Source organism: Gambusia affinis, linkage group LG23, assembly GCF_019740435.1.
Source record: "Gambusia affinis linkage group LG23, SWU_Gaff_1.0, whole genome shotgun sequence".
Classification (NCBI taxonomy): Eukaryota; Metazoa; Chordata; class Actinopteri; order Cyprinodontiformes; family Poeciliidae; genus Gambusia; species Gambusia affinis.
Genome location: NC_057890.1, coordinates 13,929,320 through 13,947,559, shown reverse-complemented (window position 1 = coordinate 13,947,559; position 18,240 = coordinate 13,929,320). Strand labels below are relative to the sequence as shown.

General features: G+C 34.2%; 1 protein-coding gene across 1 annotated transcript in view; it reads left to right on the top strand.

Moving 5' to 3' along the window:
* The first annotated feature begins 1,078 nt into the window (after nucleotides 1-1,078).
* rassf3 (Ras association domain family member 3) overlaps nucleotides 1,079-18,240 on the top strand; it is a 58,862-nt gene continuing 41,700 nt past the window's right edge. The window contains exons 1-2 of the mRNA XM_044107791.1: nucleotides 1,079-1,659; nucleotides 14,113-14,225. Of these exons, the coding sequence (XP_043963726.1) occupies nucleotides 1,140-1,659; nucleotides 14,113-14,225 (633 nt within the window). The 5' untranslated portion in view covers nucleotides 1,079-1,139. The remainder of the gene's footprint in view (nucleotides 1,660-14,112; nucleotides 14,226-18,240) is intronic.

Sequence of the window (18,240 nt, the reverse complement as noted above, 5' to 3'; positions counted from 1 at the left end):
TTTACTTCCTTTTACATATATGGATTTTGCACAGAAGGTGTCATTTAAACTAATGCAAAAGTTGATTAAAAATATAGATTTAAAATGAAGCTTATGTGTGAATTCAGTCAAATTTGTTTTTATTAAACACTTAACCTAATATTTAAGTGTACATTTCTAACATATTTACAAATAATATAATTTGATTATCTGATTTGCCAAGTTTCACAATGAAAACTATAATAAAAACTTAAAAGTCAGTTTTTTCAGGCTAACCTTAAGAATGGACAGAGTCCTTTATTTAAGTGAGTTTATTAATTTTTGTAAAGTAAATTTTATGTCAGAAACAGAAGCTCCTTTCAGGTGATGAATAAAGGAACTACAACTATGTAAACCTTGGTTTAGCTTTTAAACTGACATTTATATTAACTTTTTTCCATGTATTTTTATGAAATTTAAGATTTTATTTTGTCTTTTTCAAAATTAACAGTAGGTTTATTTGCTTACAAAAGGTGTTTAACACATAAAACTACATTTAAAACCAAAATAAAGCAGACTGAATTATTTTTAGAGGCTTAAATTTTAAATATGCAGTGTGGGTGATTTGAGATGCCTTTATTATTGTGCAATTTATGTAAAGCCTTTAAAATTTGCGTTTTAGTTGCAACAGAAACTTATTTCAGGTTGAAACAGCGCCCTCATGTGATCAAAATCGGAATTACAACGTGTCAAACTGCGTTTTTACATCAAAACGGACATTTAGATTTAAGTTTTTTCTGTTCGTTCACATAAAAATTTGAAGACTGTTATTATTTTTAATTAACCGTAAGATTATTGGCTTTACTTTATAAATTGTATTTTACAGGCTAGAGAGCTACAAAATAAAACAAGCAAAAGCGTGATTACGAATTATTTTTGTAAGTCCTACCTTTTGCATAGACAGTGTGGGTAATTTAAATTGGGTTTTATTACTTTGCAGTGTTTGTAAGGAACTTTAAATTTGCATTTTTGTAAGCGGAGCGTGTCATGCTGGCCGCTGTGGAGTCTGAAATGAGATCCAACCCGTTCTCCGGCAGATCAACCTGCTCTCCGACAACCAACGCGGACTTTAAGCGGCAGGACGCGGCTCGGTGTCAGAGTCCCGTCCGACCCAGCCGAGCATGAAGGGAATAATGTTTAACCCCCCGCCTCGGATCCGTGAAAACGCCCCCACGGGTGACTCGGCAGCGGATCCTGTTCGCATCAACACATCCCTGCTGAGCCCGACGACCTGCGAGGCTCCCTGCGAAACGACGTGGCCGCCGCCCGGAGCCAGGATGCGGATCTCCAAGGCCAACAAGGGCGCGGTGGTGGTGAGAGTGGTCCGGCGGCATTCCTCCCCGCAATCGGCCACTCTGGAGGAGGTCTGGAGTCCGAGAGAGGAGAATCCCCGGAGCTCCGAGAGGAAGAAGCCGGCAGAAGCTGCTAAAAACGGGATCGAAGGGCAAGGTGGGGGGCCACCCCGGAGCAGGAAGAGCCGGTTCCGAGCCCCCGACGTGAGGACCATCTTCTCCCCCGGAGAAAAGGACCCCAGAGTGAAGGAGGAGACCGGGGAGGGACACACCTTCGAGCTCGGAGGCGAGAACAACTGGTGCGATGTGTGCTGTAATTATATCCTCCAACACGGACTCACCTGTGCAGGTAAGGTGGAGGTCCAAACTCACTCATTAGAGACAAACACAAACCTCAATGAGTTTGGATTTTAATTATCAGGTAAACAAAATGTAGCGCAGTTGTGAAGTGAAATAGAAATTACTTTTCTTTTTTCTTTTTTTTTTTAAAGGGAACAAATCAAACATGAAACCTAGTTTGTTGAGCCAAATTTGACTTAATCTACGGCTGTCTTTAGGGATAAAGTTACCCTGTACAGACACTAAAAATGTTTCCCATCTTTCCTTAAAAACAGTTAAACTCAGATTGAATGGAGACCAAACGATGGTCTTGATTATTCAATTGGATAAAAGTCTTCACAACGTCTCAGATCTTTAATAGTTTCTAAAAGGTTTTCTTCCTGGATCTTCCAGGTAATGAAAAGTATCCGCCACAGCATGATGTTTCAACATAACAGCGTTACTTTCCCACTATACAGTGTGTTGAAATTAGGGCAGAAATTACATTTTTGGTCTTCTTCCATAATGTATTTTTGCCTTGTCTTGCCTGGAATAGATAGCCATGTTTTTGTAGATTTGATTTAATTAAGATGCTCAAAGATTGGGACATTGTTTAATAACCTAAATCTGTTTTAGACCTTTCAACTCTAGGAAACCTAGGCCTTCAATGATAAACTCCATTTAAACTTATATTATGTTCTGGTGGACTCCATTTATCATTTAGATCTGTTATACCAGGTACCCTGGATTTTATTCAGAGATATCAATCTAAGGATGAAAACAATTTGCTAATTAATGGCAGTTTGAGGCTAGCTTCTTTAAACAGTTTGTTTATGTTCATCTTGTTTAAGAACCATAATCTCTCCAGCAATTTAATAACTACACAAAACCTTTTTTTGATGTTGCTGTAAGTACAACTCGGAGCCTAAACTCACAACCTCATTTTGTCATCCTGTGAATTGTATGAAAAAAATGCATTAAATAATTTAATCTGAACATAACAGCCTCTCTGTATTCACAGCTGGGATTGAAATACTTTGTAAGAACTGGCTGGTGTCAAGACAAAGTCGACATAACACCTAACTTAGTTTGGCGTTTGTAAAGACCGACTGCTCAGAAGTTGTAGTTATTAATAGGCAGGGCTCTGAAATGCTTAGTGTCAGGAATGTGGACAGTATGCAGGTGAACTAGTTCAGGTTTTAAAAAAACAAAACAAAACTAGCCTGACTGACTCGTCTACATTTCCCTCTCTTTGTGTGATGTTATCTGACAAACAATAGGCGGAAGTTATGGAAGAAGTTTTGCCATATTCTTTTATTTCGAAACTTGTGTCACTTGGATTTTGATGCTAAGCCTTTTCCTCTCCTGTTTTTAGCTTCACTTTCAATATTATTTTCATTAAAATGATAACTAACCGAAAATATGTTCTTTGTAAACATAGACAAACAACATAGTACCATCTAACTAGCTTAAATGCTATAGCACAGTGGAATCCTGCATTTGTAGGGATGTCAGTTGCTTAAATCCACAAATACTTAAGTTCCCTCTAAAAATAGAGGGACTGACTATTTTAATAGTTCAAACACCAAATATACTTTCATATGTGCCAATAAACAGTACAAATATGTCACAGCACTACCACATTAGGCTAACATCCAACTTCTTCCTTAAGTTAGCTCATGTAGCTAGCCAATCAGAGTCAAGGAAAAAGAATGTTCCACTGAAAAATACAGGAATAGGTGAATCCACAAAAGCTCAACCACAAACAGGCTGATGTCCACTGCAATCAATTTATTAGCTAAACAGAGGATATAAGCTGATTATACAGGAGAAAGCCAGAAACAAGCTTTCTGATTTCCTGTGCTTTGAAATTGACTAATGTTAGCTAACAGGCTAGCAAGTTACAGCTAATCTATAATATGTGAAAAGCCCACCTAAAATGCTTTTCCTGTTCAAATAAATAAAATAGATGGACAACATTGATAAAAACCTTAGTTTAGTCAATTTTAACTGGCATATCAACAACCTTAATAAATGGAGAAAAACAATCACGTTTTACCTCTTTTGTTTTATGAAGCTAGCTAGTGCTATTTAGCTAAGTTGCTATATTTAGATTCAAATCCTGTGTATTTATGTTTTAAAATTTCCCTACTTTGACACTGAAGTGGTACTAACAAAAAACTGTATTTTATTGATGTATAATTTATTGAATTTATTGTTGCCATAGCAACGTGTTACATGAATTGTGAAAGCAATAATTTCAGCTTCTGCCATTTTTTAAATAAGGAAAGCTAGAGCTAGCTAGCTAACTAGCTAACACTAGAATTTTTTATTCTAATACTTTTAGTTCAGAAAAAACTTAATATTCCAACTGTTTGCTTTATTATCTTATGAGTTTGACTTGTTCATTTTAGCTAGTTTACATTTTCCACACATTATTAATATTATTTATATATTATTTTTACAGAAAGACAAGTTGCAAAAACACAATGTCCCAAAAATGTCTTTTTTCTGCTTAACCTCCAGCAAATCAAGGAAATGAATAAGCAACTACAAGAACAAACATTAAAGGAAAAACTTTTGTCTTCACTGCTGATATTTACATTGGTCACTTATTCACTTATTAACGCAAGAAACAGTCACTTATAAGGCAGCAAGAGCAGAAGTTTTCCTCAGTTGAACATTAATTTTTCCAGATGAGCGAGTCTTATTTGGATATTGAAATATTTTACATTTTGCTATGTCTTTTTGCTTGAGTTTCTCTGTACCTTAAACTCTCCTGTTTTTTGTCTGATAAATGAAGAATTCACTGTTCAGACAGAAACAATTCTCCAACCTTAAAAATGAACCTTTTTCAAATGAATCTCACAGCTCAAAATTGAATAAAATCCTGTAGAAAACGTCTCAGATAATTTGTACTGTAGATAATCCAGGATTTACTGATTATACAGAAATTACTCCTAGTTTAGAGCTTTACTAAAATCAAAAACTGGAATTAGACCAAAACCTGATCGATGCTTTTCTGTTAATCAAAGGTACACACTGCAAAAACACAAAATCTTACCAAGAAGATTTTGCCTAATTTCTAGTTTAAATATCTTGGTGCAGTTAAATTAAGGCAAAATTAATGTACAAGTAACTTCAGCAAGAAGTAGGAGATTGTTTTATGTCAGTAATTCCTTAATAGTGGTTTAAATAAAAGTACTAGTTCCACTCACTGATTTTTTTTCCACTTGTAACAAAATATTTCCATATTTTTAGTGGGGAAAAAAGTCAGTGGAACTAAAACTTTTTAAAATCAATATTAAGGAATAAATAAGTTACTTGTAAGTTAGTTTTGTCTTACTTTAAGTGTACTAAGTTATTTACACACTTAAAATAAAATACTTGGTTAGATGTTGTGTTCTTGCAGTGCAAAGCACATTTTGTATGATAAAGTAATGTTCTTTATATAGCAGTTCTGAAAGCTTTACATATTAAACTTTATTTTCCATGTTTTTCCAAGTGATGAATTGAATGTAATCGTTTAATAATTTGAGTTTTGGCGCTCCTGTTTCAGTGTTTGTGCCTCTGAGTGTGAGGACTGATGGTTTTTGTCTGTTTCTCAGTGACGTGCAGTAACAGAAACCTGCAGACAGAGCAGGTATCTTTGTTGGATTGGCTTTAATGTTGCATTAGAGCATGTGTTCATTAGCCAAGAGGCTGTCGGGAGCCATTTCTGCAGGAAACTGGAGCTTTGGCTCACTCTGTCCACTCTTATTTTCATGGAAAAAGTCTCCTTAATGAGACAGTTATTTAATTTTGAACTCTCATTGACAGCATTAGTTTAAATTTTGAGAATAAAGTCTTAATATTCTGACTTTATTCTGAAAATATTACTTCATTCTCATATTATTACAACTTTATTCTGGTATTATTTTGACTTTATCCTCATATGAGTTTATTCTCTTAATATTCTGACTTTATTCTCATAATTTTACTTTTTATTGTCGAAATAATACAAGAGTAAAGTTGTAATATGAGAAGTCGTAATATTTTGAGAATATAGTCTTTATGATAAAATCATAGTATTATGACTTTAGTCTTATGACTTTTTGACTTAATTATATTATCACGACTTTCTTCTAGCATAATTTTGACTTTATTTAATATTCTGACTTATTTTATTCTTGTAATATTCTGACTTTATTCTGAAAATATTCTGCCTTTATTCTTGTAATATTATTCTTTTTAATTTTTGTCTTAGTATATTCCCATACTCCACCGTAAAAAAGAAAAAAGAATTAAGCGATTAAATGAAAATTCTACAGAATATGACTGATGTTTTTATCCAATTAATCAATTAATCGTCTGAATAATCAATTGAATAATTGATTACTGAAATAATCGTTGGTTGCAGACCTACAAATGTATTAAACCATTTCTTCAAACATCCATCCCAGCATCTTAGATCTTATAGAATTTTGACTTTATTTGAGGAAATCAGCAGTAAATCCTCACATCGTTAAATCTCATTTTGAACCTCTGTGAAAAATACCGGAGCTGATTGTCGGAACCTCTTCAGTATAATCCGACTCCACCGGCTCTCAGTGGGCGTCTGTCAGCTGCCGGCGTCTCTTGTTTGTTCAGTGGCTCTGACAGTTTGGCTCCACGGCCCCCACGGACAGATAATGACTCGCAAAGAGAGCCGGTGGATCACTGTGGACGCCGCCGCTGGCCGAGAAGCGTCTCAGGGAGGATGATTCTCCGGATCTGGGCGTCTGTAGATGGGAGTTATCTTTCAGAGGTGGAAACATCCGGGCAGAGTGTGGGGCTGATGGGGTTCGTTGAATACTTTGGGAGAAGGGTGAGGGGAATATCGCGGTTTTTCTGCCGCTTTCCAAAGGTGGTGCGACGCTCCGCGGGTCTGGAAGTTGGTCCGCTTAGGACAAAGTCGGGTGAGTTTCGACGGCGGAAAATCCAAAATATTTGTTATTATTTTCTTGGTTATAACTGGTGTGCTCAGTGTCCAAACTAAAGATATTTGGTTGAATTTTTACCTTTGGTAAAGAACTAGCTTGGCTAGCCGTCGGGACTTTCTCCTATTCACTTCAATTCTTTCCGGTAGAATTTCAACCGGGCCAATCAGAGAGCAGAAGGAGAAATCATGAACGATGACGTCAATTTTCTGCCTGTAGTTTTAGCAACATCAGTGCCTCCACTGATGAGTGAATGAAACTGTTTTGCTTCCAAATTCCTTTCTTTCTTTCTTTCTTTCTTTCTTTCTTTCTTTCTTTCTTTCTTTCTTTCTTTCTTTCTTTCTTTCTTTCTTTCTTTCTTTCTTTCTTTCTTTCTTTCTTAATGCAAAAAATTGTAGCAAATTAGCAACAAAGTTAAATTCATGAAGAGTTACTGTTTTTACAATTTTTTTGATTTTTAAAATGAATAATTTGCTTGTTTGGAGGTGTTTAGGATCGATTATAATGTTATAGCTTTGCTTTTTTTTTATTCTGAGCAGCTCAAAGTTTGATTGCTTGCCAGAAACATTGCAGCTCGTGTTCAGGCACGTAGGAAGGACATTGGTAAAAGACTTGGGACAAAGCAGATGGCTGGAGCATTTATTCACCTGTTCACACGCTCACAGTCTTCAAACAAAAGCATGTTTGAATTTTATGTCTGCTGTGTGAATACTGTACAACAAAATTTTCACAAAAAGGACCTGAATACGTTGCTTTTCCAGCTTCCTGTTCTTATTTCAGTTTGATGAACTTAAGGCGGATGTGTAACTATTGGTGATTTTTTTCTTTTCTTTTCTCCTTTTTTAAGCTTAAAGTAACAGCTAAGCTGATAAAGGATGGGAAAAGTTTAATATCCAGTTTAATTATTGTGAAACTGAAAAATCATTAATTAAATAATTTGTTTTTTAATACTTCAAAACACTAGAACAATTTAAACAACATGGCTGAAAAGATATACATCAAATTAAACTAAACTATTCATCCATCCATTATCTGAACACCCTTCTTCCCTAATGGGGTCGGGAGGGTTGCTGGTTCCTATCCCCAGCTGCGTCCCGGGGTTCACCCTGGACAGGTCGCCAGTCTGTCGCAGGGCAACACAAAGACACACAAGACAAACAACACACTCACACCTAGGGAGAATTTAGAGAAACCAATTAACCTGACAGTCATGTTTTTGGACTGTGGGAGGAAGCCGGAGAACCCGGAGAGAACCCACCATGCACAGTGAGAACATGCAAACTCCATGCAGAAAGACCCCGGGCCGGGAATCGAACCCAGGACCTTCTTGCTGCAAGGCAACAGCTCTACCAACTGCGCCACTGTGCAGCCCTAAACTAAACTACTTCTTCATAAATCATTACATATCAAAACTGAAAACACACAATTTCTTATATACAAAATCACAAAAGAGAAATATAAAAGGAAAGAAAACAATCCAAACCCAAACAAATTCAACATGAATCAAAGTTATTTATGCTTGTAACCGTCAAATATTTTCTTTCTCATCCTTATTTAGGAAATAATGATTAAATTATAAAAACTGAAAAAGACTATTTTTTTCTCTTTTGCTTGCTTGTTGTTTGGTGAATTTACAAATAAATTTATATTTGAATTCTTGTAATGTAAAACATATTCAGATCTCAACTGGGAGTAAACTTAACTTCGGCTCAAACAATATTTGCATCATAAAATAAAAAACAGCAGATTTAATACACAGAGGATTTGTATGTTAATATAAATCTTTATATATTTTTTTATACCTGAGTGAAGTTATAAAGATTTAACAAACCAAACAAAATTGGTGTCAAAAACATTGGTGTAGCTAAAATGTTTGTTTGTGCCGCGGTCATTTCAAAGACATTAATAAAGGTCTCAAAGGTCACAAAAGGTCAACCGTAATAATGAAGTTAAACAAAACTGGTATCCATCAACTCTGCTATGTTTGTGCTGCTAAAATGTTCGTTTGTGCTGCTTTTGTTTTGAAGATATTAATAAAAGTTTAGAGGTCAAAGGTCAACCAATTCCCCCACCAAACAAACTAAATTGGGGTCAAATGTTTGTGCTGCACGATACGATAGTTATATTATATTTAACGCTCCCAGCTGTTTCCCTAATATAATATCTTTAATAATTAACAGTCGTATATCAGTAATTTCAGTTGTTATTTATTTTAAAAACAATTAGATCATGCAGCAAATCCTCTTTTGTAGTTATTTTATTGATAAAGTGAAATTAAAAACTTTCCTACAGGTTATCTAATAAATATTTGAAACATTTTCATCCTGGGATAGGCGGAAACATTTTCTCTAAAAACACATTTTATTAATTTTTTGGGCATTTAGCAGAAAGAAATACATTTGGTAATTCAATAGATACAAAACAGGAACATTTTCATCTGATGTACTGCAGGACTGCGAAGAAGAAAAACAGTCTATTTATGTAATATATGTAAATATGTGGTGCCTGGAAACCTTGCTCAAATTTGCAATTGTTACATAAGTAGACAAAAACAACAACTCATTTAATCAACACAATGTTTAACGGTAACATCTACTGTTATCATTTCTGAACGCTGTGTGAGTGAATCTTCAAACTTTCTCAAACAAAGTTACAGTAAAAGATTAAATGTATATTTTCTCTAGTAGTTTAAGCATTTGTAACGTGATAAGCTCCAGTTTTAGAGCCACTTGTCTCCATTTTGTCTCTGGGTCAGCTTGAGGTCAGAAACGTCTCAGCAGGTAAATAAATGTTAGAGGAGCTGAAGCCTCTCTGCTGCTCTCTCTGCAAACACAGACTGAATTAGAGTCGTGGTGCCAAAAGAGAAAAAAGTTTGACACGCATCTAAAAAAAAAAAAAAAAAAAAAATCTCTTCGTCCGACAGGTTTGAGCTCAGATCTGATCCTTTCACAATAAGAGCTCATGTTTTACTGGAAACAGTCACGAGGAAAAGGTGAAACTTTAACTACAACACAGTTTTTCTATTAGATAATTCACAGATTGATAATAATAATATTACTAAGAAAATGGCTTATTTATAATAAGTGGTAAAATAGTACACTAAAATTACTTGTGAATTTCTGTAAAGGTACAATATTATACATAAGCAATATCAAAAAGCAAATATTAAATGAAAATTATGAAAGTCATTAATATTTATTCGTATTAATATTTATAGTTGCATTTCCATTAATTCCATGTAATTAGTGTCCTAAAAAGCACTATGAGTTTAATTTATTACTATTATTATTATTATTATTATTATTATTATTATTATTATTATTATTATTATTATTATTATTATTATTTGTAATAATAATTAATAATTGTGTTGTGAATTATTATTCAGTACACAAATGCAAGATTGTTTTTTCAGTTAGAATATCAACACATTTTTGCGTACATTTGTCATGAAAATTCTAATGATTAGTAAAAACATACTGCACTAACTCATTACATTCAGGTAAATTCAGATTATAAATATGAATTTCTTTAAACTTTATGACTATATTTAAATCAGGCTTTTCAATTCTTTATAATCTAATCCAAAGTAGTGATTTACTTTATAGTAGATTAGTAGAAATGATGCACCATTTCGTTTCAACATAAAATCATAAGAGGATTCTATTCCAGTCCAGAAAAATGTTAAATTATTTTCTGTGTCTAAGTAAGCAAGTAAACATCCGTCCACCTGTCGCTTAAATTCAAATAAGTTCTATATTTAGTCATCTAGATGTGAAAAAAGAAAAGGTCGGGACATTTTTTTGGTCCAAGCTCATCTCTGTCAGGCTGATTGTATCTGATCGATTTGCAGCATCAAGGAAGCTTTTATCTGAGACAGCACTATGACTCCATAGAGCGAAGATGAGGGTGAGGAAGAGGAAGAGAGGAAAAGCAAAATGCTCCACTGGAACTGAATTATGCATTTTATCTTTGCAGCATTATAGCACAATTAACGTTTTTAAGTATTACAAACTGTGACTTGACAGCAAAAACATGCAGGAATTGCTGCATATTTTTGCCCAAAGATTGAAAATAGTTCTTTCTCTCAGAATTTTCTCATGCTAGAGATTATTTAAGATAATTCATGTTGCATGTTGAAACTTTACAGGCTTCAACATCCCCATATTTTTTAAAATTCCCACATTTTTCTCTCTGTCCAACATTAAATCAGACTAATCTTTTCCTGTTTTGGGTCAGCTAGGTTTAATTAAGTTATTTCTCTTTGCTAAGAGCGAGAATACTTATCATGTTTTATTTGAGTACGGTAGTTTATCATTACTATAAGCTCAAACGTTTACATCCAGTAAGGTTATTATGCCTTTGGGCAATGGTTGTTGATTAAATGATTAAATATTAAATTATTATAACGTATTAATTAATAATTAATTATTAATTATTAATTATTAATCGAATAATAATTTTATTAGATTAAAATGAGCTCCAATCTATTAAATACTTCTTTTAGTGTTGCAGTTTGGCCGCCATCCAACAGAGGGCGCCGCTGGTCATCCTTAAGCGGAGCCGTTGATGCAGAAACAAAGATGGCGGAGGGCGCGCCTCTTCTTTGGAGAGACAAACGGTCCAAACGGCGTTCGGTGTGGGATGGAAGATACTATTTATGCGGTTTCCTTTAGTAATATAAGCACTCTACAAGTTCCTTAAGTTGTTTTGAAATATAAACATTCGACAAGCTCCTTAAGTTTCACCTTAATAGCGCTAATTCAGCCGAGCTACATAACGTAGCAGCGCCAACTTCTCGACTGAGAATGACAGATGAGCTACGAAGGTGAGAATGTGATGGCAGAAAAGCGGTGGGGATAAAAAAGTAATGTGATGGAAAACATATGACTCTAATAAGCAAGATAGATTTTGAATCCTAAACAGTTCTTGTTTTGTTATATTTTCTAAATATTTCTAAGTTTAACAGTAGGAGAAAATCACAATTTTCTGTTTATTCTGTCAGTATTTAACACAACTGACAAAATAATGCTGAAAATTAATGATTTTCTTTTCATATTTTAATATTAAGAGCAATTTAGTTTTTTATGTTATAGAAAACTCCGGTATTTAAGAAAATGGCCGCTTATCAATTAGTTGATCGATAAGATTAATCAACTTTAGATTAACCCAATGAATAACCTGCAGTCCTAAAGACTAGTACAAAGGTGGCAGCAACGTGGATGTTTTGCTTTTTTGCTTTAAAGAAAAGCGAAAAACAATAAATAATTCAAATGGAAATTATTGAGCTCGTTTTAAAATATCATGTGATTTATTGCTTATTGTGACAGGCCTAAACAGAGTTGAAAATCTTACTTTGTTCTATCAGGTGCAATGGGGCAAAATTACAGCTAATTATTGTGAGAGGTTTCTGGAAGAAACTTGACCCAAGTTGTGCAGTTTAAAAGACAATATATGCAAAGACCTTTCTTATTATTCTGGATCGTAGTTTGTGTGTAGAGGGTTTTGTGTTTCCCACTGTGGATCCATGTGGATGATCTGATGTTCGGATGAATGGACGGATTGGAAGCCGGGTTAGTCGGACGTGTTTTAGTTACAACAAACTGCGTAAGTGAGGAGAGAGCTGCTGGACATGCCTGAGTCAGCAGTGCTGTGTCCATCCGCCGCCTCCTCCCCTCCTGCCCTGTCTGTGTCCATCACACTGTGGCCTCCATTTGACTGTTAAATCAGCCACTCAGCACAACAACACAGGGGAAGAATGGCAGCTGCGCACATCTGAGGTCTGATCAGAGGCAGACAGACAGCAGAGCGAGGAGCCGAGCTTTCTATTGAACAATGACGATGAGGTCTAACAGTGTTTAAGATGGGAGATGGGAGCAGCCATGTGCAAACTGTCGGATAAAGTTGGACAGCACATGAGGAAAAAGTCGACAGGTAGGATTGTGGGATTGACCAAGTGTTTATCAAGGGATTTAACCTAAAAACATCTTTTTATGTATCTTGCAGTTCACCTGTTATTGATACAGATGCTTATTTTTCACAATTAGATGCGTAAATGTCAGGAAATGTAAATATAAACTGCTTCTTGTTTTTAAGAGTGTTACATTGTCCAGTGTTTTTAGCATTCAGTTTTAATTCTCAGTTTTAAGGATGAAAACTGGATTGAACACGGGATATTACTGGAATTTCTTCAAAACGCTTAAAATGAACTTTTCTTCCTATAACTTAATATCACTGAAGATTTTTTTTAAGCATGTTTTTCTAATTAAGGACTAATAACATGCATTTTTTTATATTTCATGTATGTAATTTTTATATATTGTATTGATAATACTAATATTATAACGATTATTTATTCACATATTGAATTCCTAATAAATTTGACCATAAAATAGATTCATTTTATTTTATTAAGTTACATTTTTAATGATCCAAGTTATTAAATAATGGACTATATATGTATTCATTTTACTTTACATATTTACAGTGCAATATCAAAGTTAATTATATTTACATATTTTATTTTAATCTTAAAATTCATTTAAGTTGCTCAATAACTATTTACTTAATCCAAAAATTAAAATTAAATTTTTTCTATTAAAGTATTCAATATGAATTTTATGACTTCTGTTATTTTTATGCTACAATTCAGCTACGTTTTTCAGTTCTGAATTAAATAAAACTATTCTTTTCCACTGTCTTATTGTATTAATTTTGTATTCACTTGAATAAATACCAATCTTTTTTCACAGCTTTTATTTTTGTTACAATTTGAATTATTATTGATTACAATTGTCAGTTAGTTTAAGCATGTTTTTAAAGAGTTGATAACTTGACTTTTCCCATATAGTTCTTACTCTTCTTATTGTCTTAGCAGTTTACAGATTAAACATGAAATATGACTTTAGAAATTATAATTGAAAAGTTTTTATTATCCGTTTACTGTATTACTTTTGTTTATGCCTAATTTAAGCGATTAAAATCAAAGAGCTTTTGAATTAAAAGTATTAGTAAGTTCTTATTGATTTTAGTGGAAATGTTGTAAAACTATAATGCGTGTTTTTCACATTTATTCTCTCCCAGTATTTATTTCCTTCCATGTAATGGCTATGAAAATTATCTGTGGACCAATACTGCACTCAATTTCCCAGAATGCACTTGTTTTTAAACCAAAATCATTCAGAATGTTTGTCTGTCTCAATCATTTGTTCTATCCATGCTTATTTTCCAAGTTATTTTGTTGAAATCTGTCCTGTTTGTGCATTATTATTAAAATGTTAGTGTGTCCTGATGAATTTTATTTTGAAATCTTTCCTTCTTTATAGTTTGCTTATCTCAGAATTTGCATGACGTTGGCTTTATTTGCAAAATGGGATCTACGAGCCCAACCGACGAGCTGTCAATATCAATGGAGGATTTGCATACACGTTGTTTCTGCATGTCTGTGAAGCTCACAAATAACGTCTTCCTCTTATTGTTCTGGCTGGCATGCTCTTCTAAGCTGATGCAGACTCATTTCTCTGCAGGTTGTAAATATGCTTGTCATGCTGAATGTCGAGAGAGAGTGTCACTCGACTGCCATCCTGCTGCGTCGCCTCTCAGTCAGGACCATCTGAACAACAACAACACGCCACTCCATGTGAGTGAAAAATGAGCCGACGTTTGTTTACCTCAGCAGCTGTCTGTGTAAATGTCTTCATGGGTGTTTTGTTTTTACAACATCTACACTTTTGCTTGTAAATATGTGTATTTATATGTTTTAATCATACTTTTGTTTTATATCAGTTCCTCTAATTTGTCATATTTGAGAGGATTTTGCTGCATTTTCCTCCTTTCCATTTAGATAAACATTAATGGAAGCGACAAAATATAAGATTTTTGTTTTGAACCCATTTTCAAGTAATATGATGATAATGGCATTAGAATGCAAGAACATATCCTTAAAGATAAACTTTAAATTCTAATGAACATTTAACACTGGAACTGGAAGACATTTTAAATGTTCAAAATAAATAAACAAAACTACAGAAACAACAAATAAAATTTATTATGAATCCTCTATAAACAAAACTGCACTTCAAAAAAGAGTACAGTTGAGACCAAAGCACCAAACTGAAAACTTTAGTCATCCAGTTTTCAGTTAAGAAAGAGAAAAGGTGCAAATGGAAATTATTGAGTTTGTCTTAATTTATTGTGCAATTAATTGATTTACTGCTTATTGCGACAGACCCAATCAGCTGTCTCAAATACAGCAGTGAGATGCATTTTAAACTTTTACAGTGTGATTAATTCTCATTGTTTGCTTAATTTTTAGAAACCGGAATAGATTAAAAGTAAGAATTTATTAAAAGTAGAAAATGTATTGATTAAGGATCATCCAGATTACATTTCTCAAGACATTTGGGTGCTGCAACTTTCAGGGCTTCCAGTTAGGTTTATGCTTTGTCAATTAATTATCAGATAAAAAGTCCAGATAGTCAAATAATGTTTAAACTGGAATGAAGCTGGTATCATTTTATGAAAATTGAACATTTTGTAGTAACCTGGGGTCGCCACATGATGGTGCTGTAGTAAAACATTCTGCCTCTGGAGATTTTCACCATTATTTTCTGCCTTAACGTGCAATATAGTCGTTATATATAAATAGGAAAAAAAGATAATTTTACTAAATCAGTAAATATTTTAAAAGATTTAAATTTTGCTCACCAACAACCACAGACAGTTTTTGAAATAGTTCAACAGTCTTAGAAATGATAAGATGCAACCGTCAGGAATTGTGTCGAACTTTTTCCAGTAATTTTTAGTTTATTTTTTTATTATTCTGGTCATATTAGCAATAACTAAACCCTGGTTTAGCGTTTCTGCAGCACATGTGCAGCAAATCAGGTATGAAAAACATCGCCATCCGTAGAGCTAACACAGCTGCCTGCAACCACACACCCTCACACAACAAAAGCATATTTTTATGAATGGACCACAATGCTGCACTCAGCATTACTCAGCACGATTCATGAATGTGTTCAGCTCTGGTTGGAAATGTGCTGAGATAATCCTGGTTCTGCAGGAGGAATAAAACCACATCAGTGTTGAGCAGCAGCAGAGCTAAATTCACAGCAGGCAGATCAACGGGTTTGATGTGTTGTAAACACAAAGGTGAAACATTGGTCTCTAAGGCGATAAATCATGTCAGGACGAGGTAATGTGTGAACTCTGAGACCTTTTAGAACCTAGTTTGATTTTAAATACACACATTTAAAAAAATAACACTTTAAAGAGACCCTTTAATTGCAGTTTTTAATAAAAAAATCCAGTCCAGAAATGTAATGGAGGCAAATTTAAGTTACTGAAAACTGTAGTATAGTGGTTAAAGTAGACAAAAATCCTCATGTTTTGATGTGTAATTTGTGTATATGAAGATAAACTATCTGACTTGAATTCTTGAATGTTGGTGTTTCTGTGTGCTTGTGTCACACATCCTGCAACTGTTTCCTGAAAGGAAAATAATCTCAGCTGCTTACATAGGAGTTCTGACACATAAAATAACTGCTAAAGTTACTAAAATGAGCAAAATGTGGGTGTAATAGAATAGTGTGAGCTGCAAAACTACGCCATTATAAACTAAAAGGGATGCACGCCCAGCTGTCCTTTAGGAATAAAACACCATTCTTATCATGTGATGCATCCTGGGTTAGGGTGAGTTAGAGTGAATTATTCTTATACTGAATTTACTCCATAAAACACAGTTTGAAATTCAGCCAAATTCTTTATTTTCCTCTTTGCTTTTTAATGTTCTGCCAGTATTTCCATGTAAAAACCCAATAGAAGCAAATTCTCATAAAAACCATCACAAAGAGTTAACAGTAATTTTAAAAAATAACATATTTTATATTATGTGTTTTTCTTTAAGCCAAGTTCTGATCACAAAGTTTGAAAGAGAAATTCATGTTAGATGTTGAATAAGAAATTGTTCAGGAGAAAAGACCAATTCTGGGCCTTTCAAAGGTTTTGTTGGGTTTGCTCTTTCTTCTCCACCTCTCTTGCTCCGGCCGTTGCTTCATGTGGCTTTTACCCAAACCCGTCCGTCCGTCCGTCCAACCAACCAACCAAATTGTCCAACAAACCATCTGACCAATTAAAAAATGATCCAATCAACCATCTGACCGACTAAGAAATTATCCAAAAAGTCTTCCATTCATTCAACCAAAACTCCAACTAAGCGACCAACCAAACACACACCTATATACATCTGAAGGATAAGTAAATCGGTTGTATTCTCTGCAGTATGTGAACATCTATCAACACTTGTGGATTTACACTTAGATATATTCACGTAGATCCGTTTCAGTTTACTGTAACTGCATGTATGAAAGTCCTGTCAGAGTAGCTGTATTCAACTACAGTGTGACTCTTATGTCACCCTTAAAAGCCAATATGCTATAATTTTACAAATATCCTCACAAGATCCATCAATGAATCGGGTTTAAAATAATTCAGCTGCAAAAAAATAAATAAAACTGCTACAATAAGCAACAAAGTCAGCCATTAATGCAGATACAGTTCAAAACATTGACCATGGTCCATAAAACCTTGTTAGGAGGAAATGTCTGCTTAATATAAACCACTAACAGAATTAACAGTCAATTCAATCATCTGGCTTCAATGTGCAGCACATGAAACCTGAACACAACAAATACTGAGAACACAAGAATACATAGATGATAACTCATTTTAAATCCTGTACATTATATTAATTTATACATTACATAAAGTCACGGTCTAAAGCTGTAGCTCTTCTCCACTTTGACTTATCCTCCTAAAAATAGAGCATTCCTTTAATGGAGGTTGTTTATCAGTTTAATAGATTTTTAAAAAGTAAACCTAATGTAAATATACTAATGACAACATATCAATGAAAGTATACTAAAAAATGCACACGTAACACGGTCTGATATTCCTCTTCTGCCATGCAATTGGTTTAAATGCAGGCAGATCCTTTAAATGATTGACAAGGAGCCAAAAGAGAGAATAAAATTAACTTCCTGTGAGCTGGGAAAGACAAACATAGAAGCACAAGAGAAACCAAACCCCTCACAGATTGGAAGAAATGAGAGTGAACACAGAGGGCAATGTCTATCAGGTTTAAAAAAAAAAAAAAAAGTCTTTTAGTTTGGTTGCTTAATTTATCTGAGTCTGGAAGTGATTAGAAAACTCTGGAGCTTTCCAGGAAAACAACAAAAACAGCACACAAAACTCTGTTGTTAAAAATTATATTAGTGGTTTGTATGATGTTAAACATACCAAAAACATCTGATAAAATACTTAAACAATCTGGCTGCTGCTGGATTTCCTTTAGCATCTCATGAGACCTCACCCAGCTTTATGGCCTGTGTGCCAGGTTCTTGTCTTGTGGGAAAGAACCTATCTGTGGGAAAGTATTGTTACGACGTAATTGATCACAACTTGGACAGCAGAGCATCTGTTAGTGCTGCTAATGTTTTCTAGTGATTAAAATGTTCTTGAAAATGGAGAATTCAAGTCTGCAAGTCGAGCTGTTTGTTTAACATGAAAGAGATGACTAAACTTTGTAAGAGTCAACTTACAAATCAACTTATGAGGTTACATAAATTGGTTGACTGGTGCAAACGCTTAGCAAA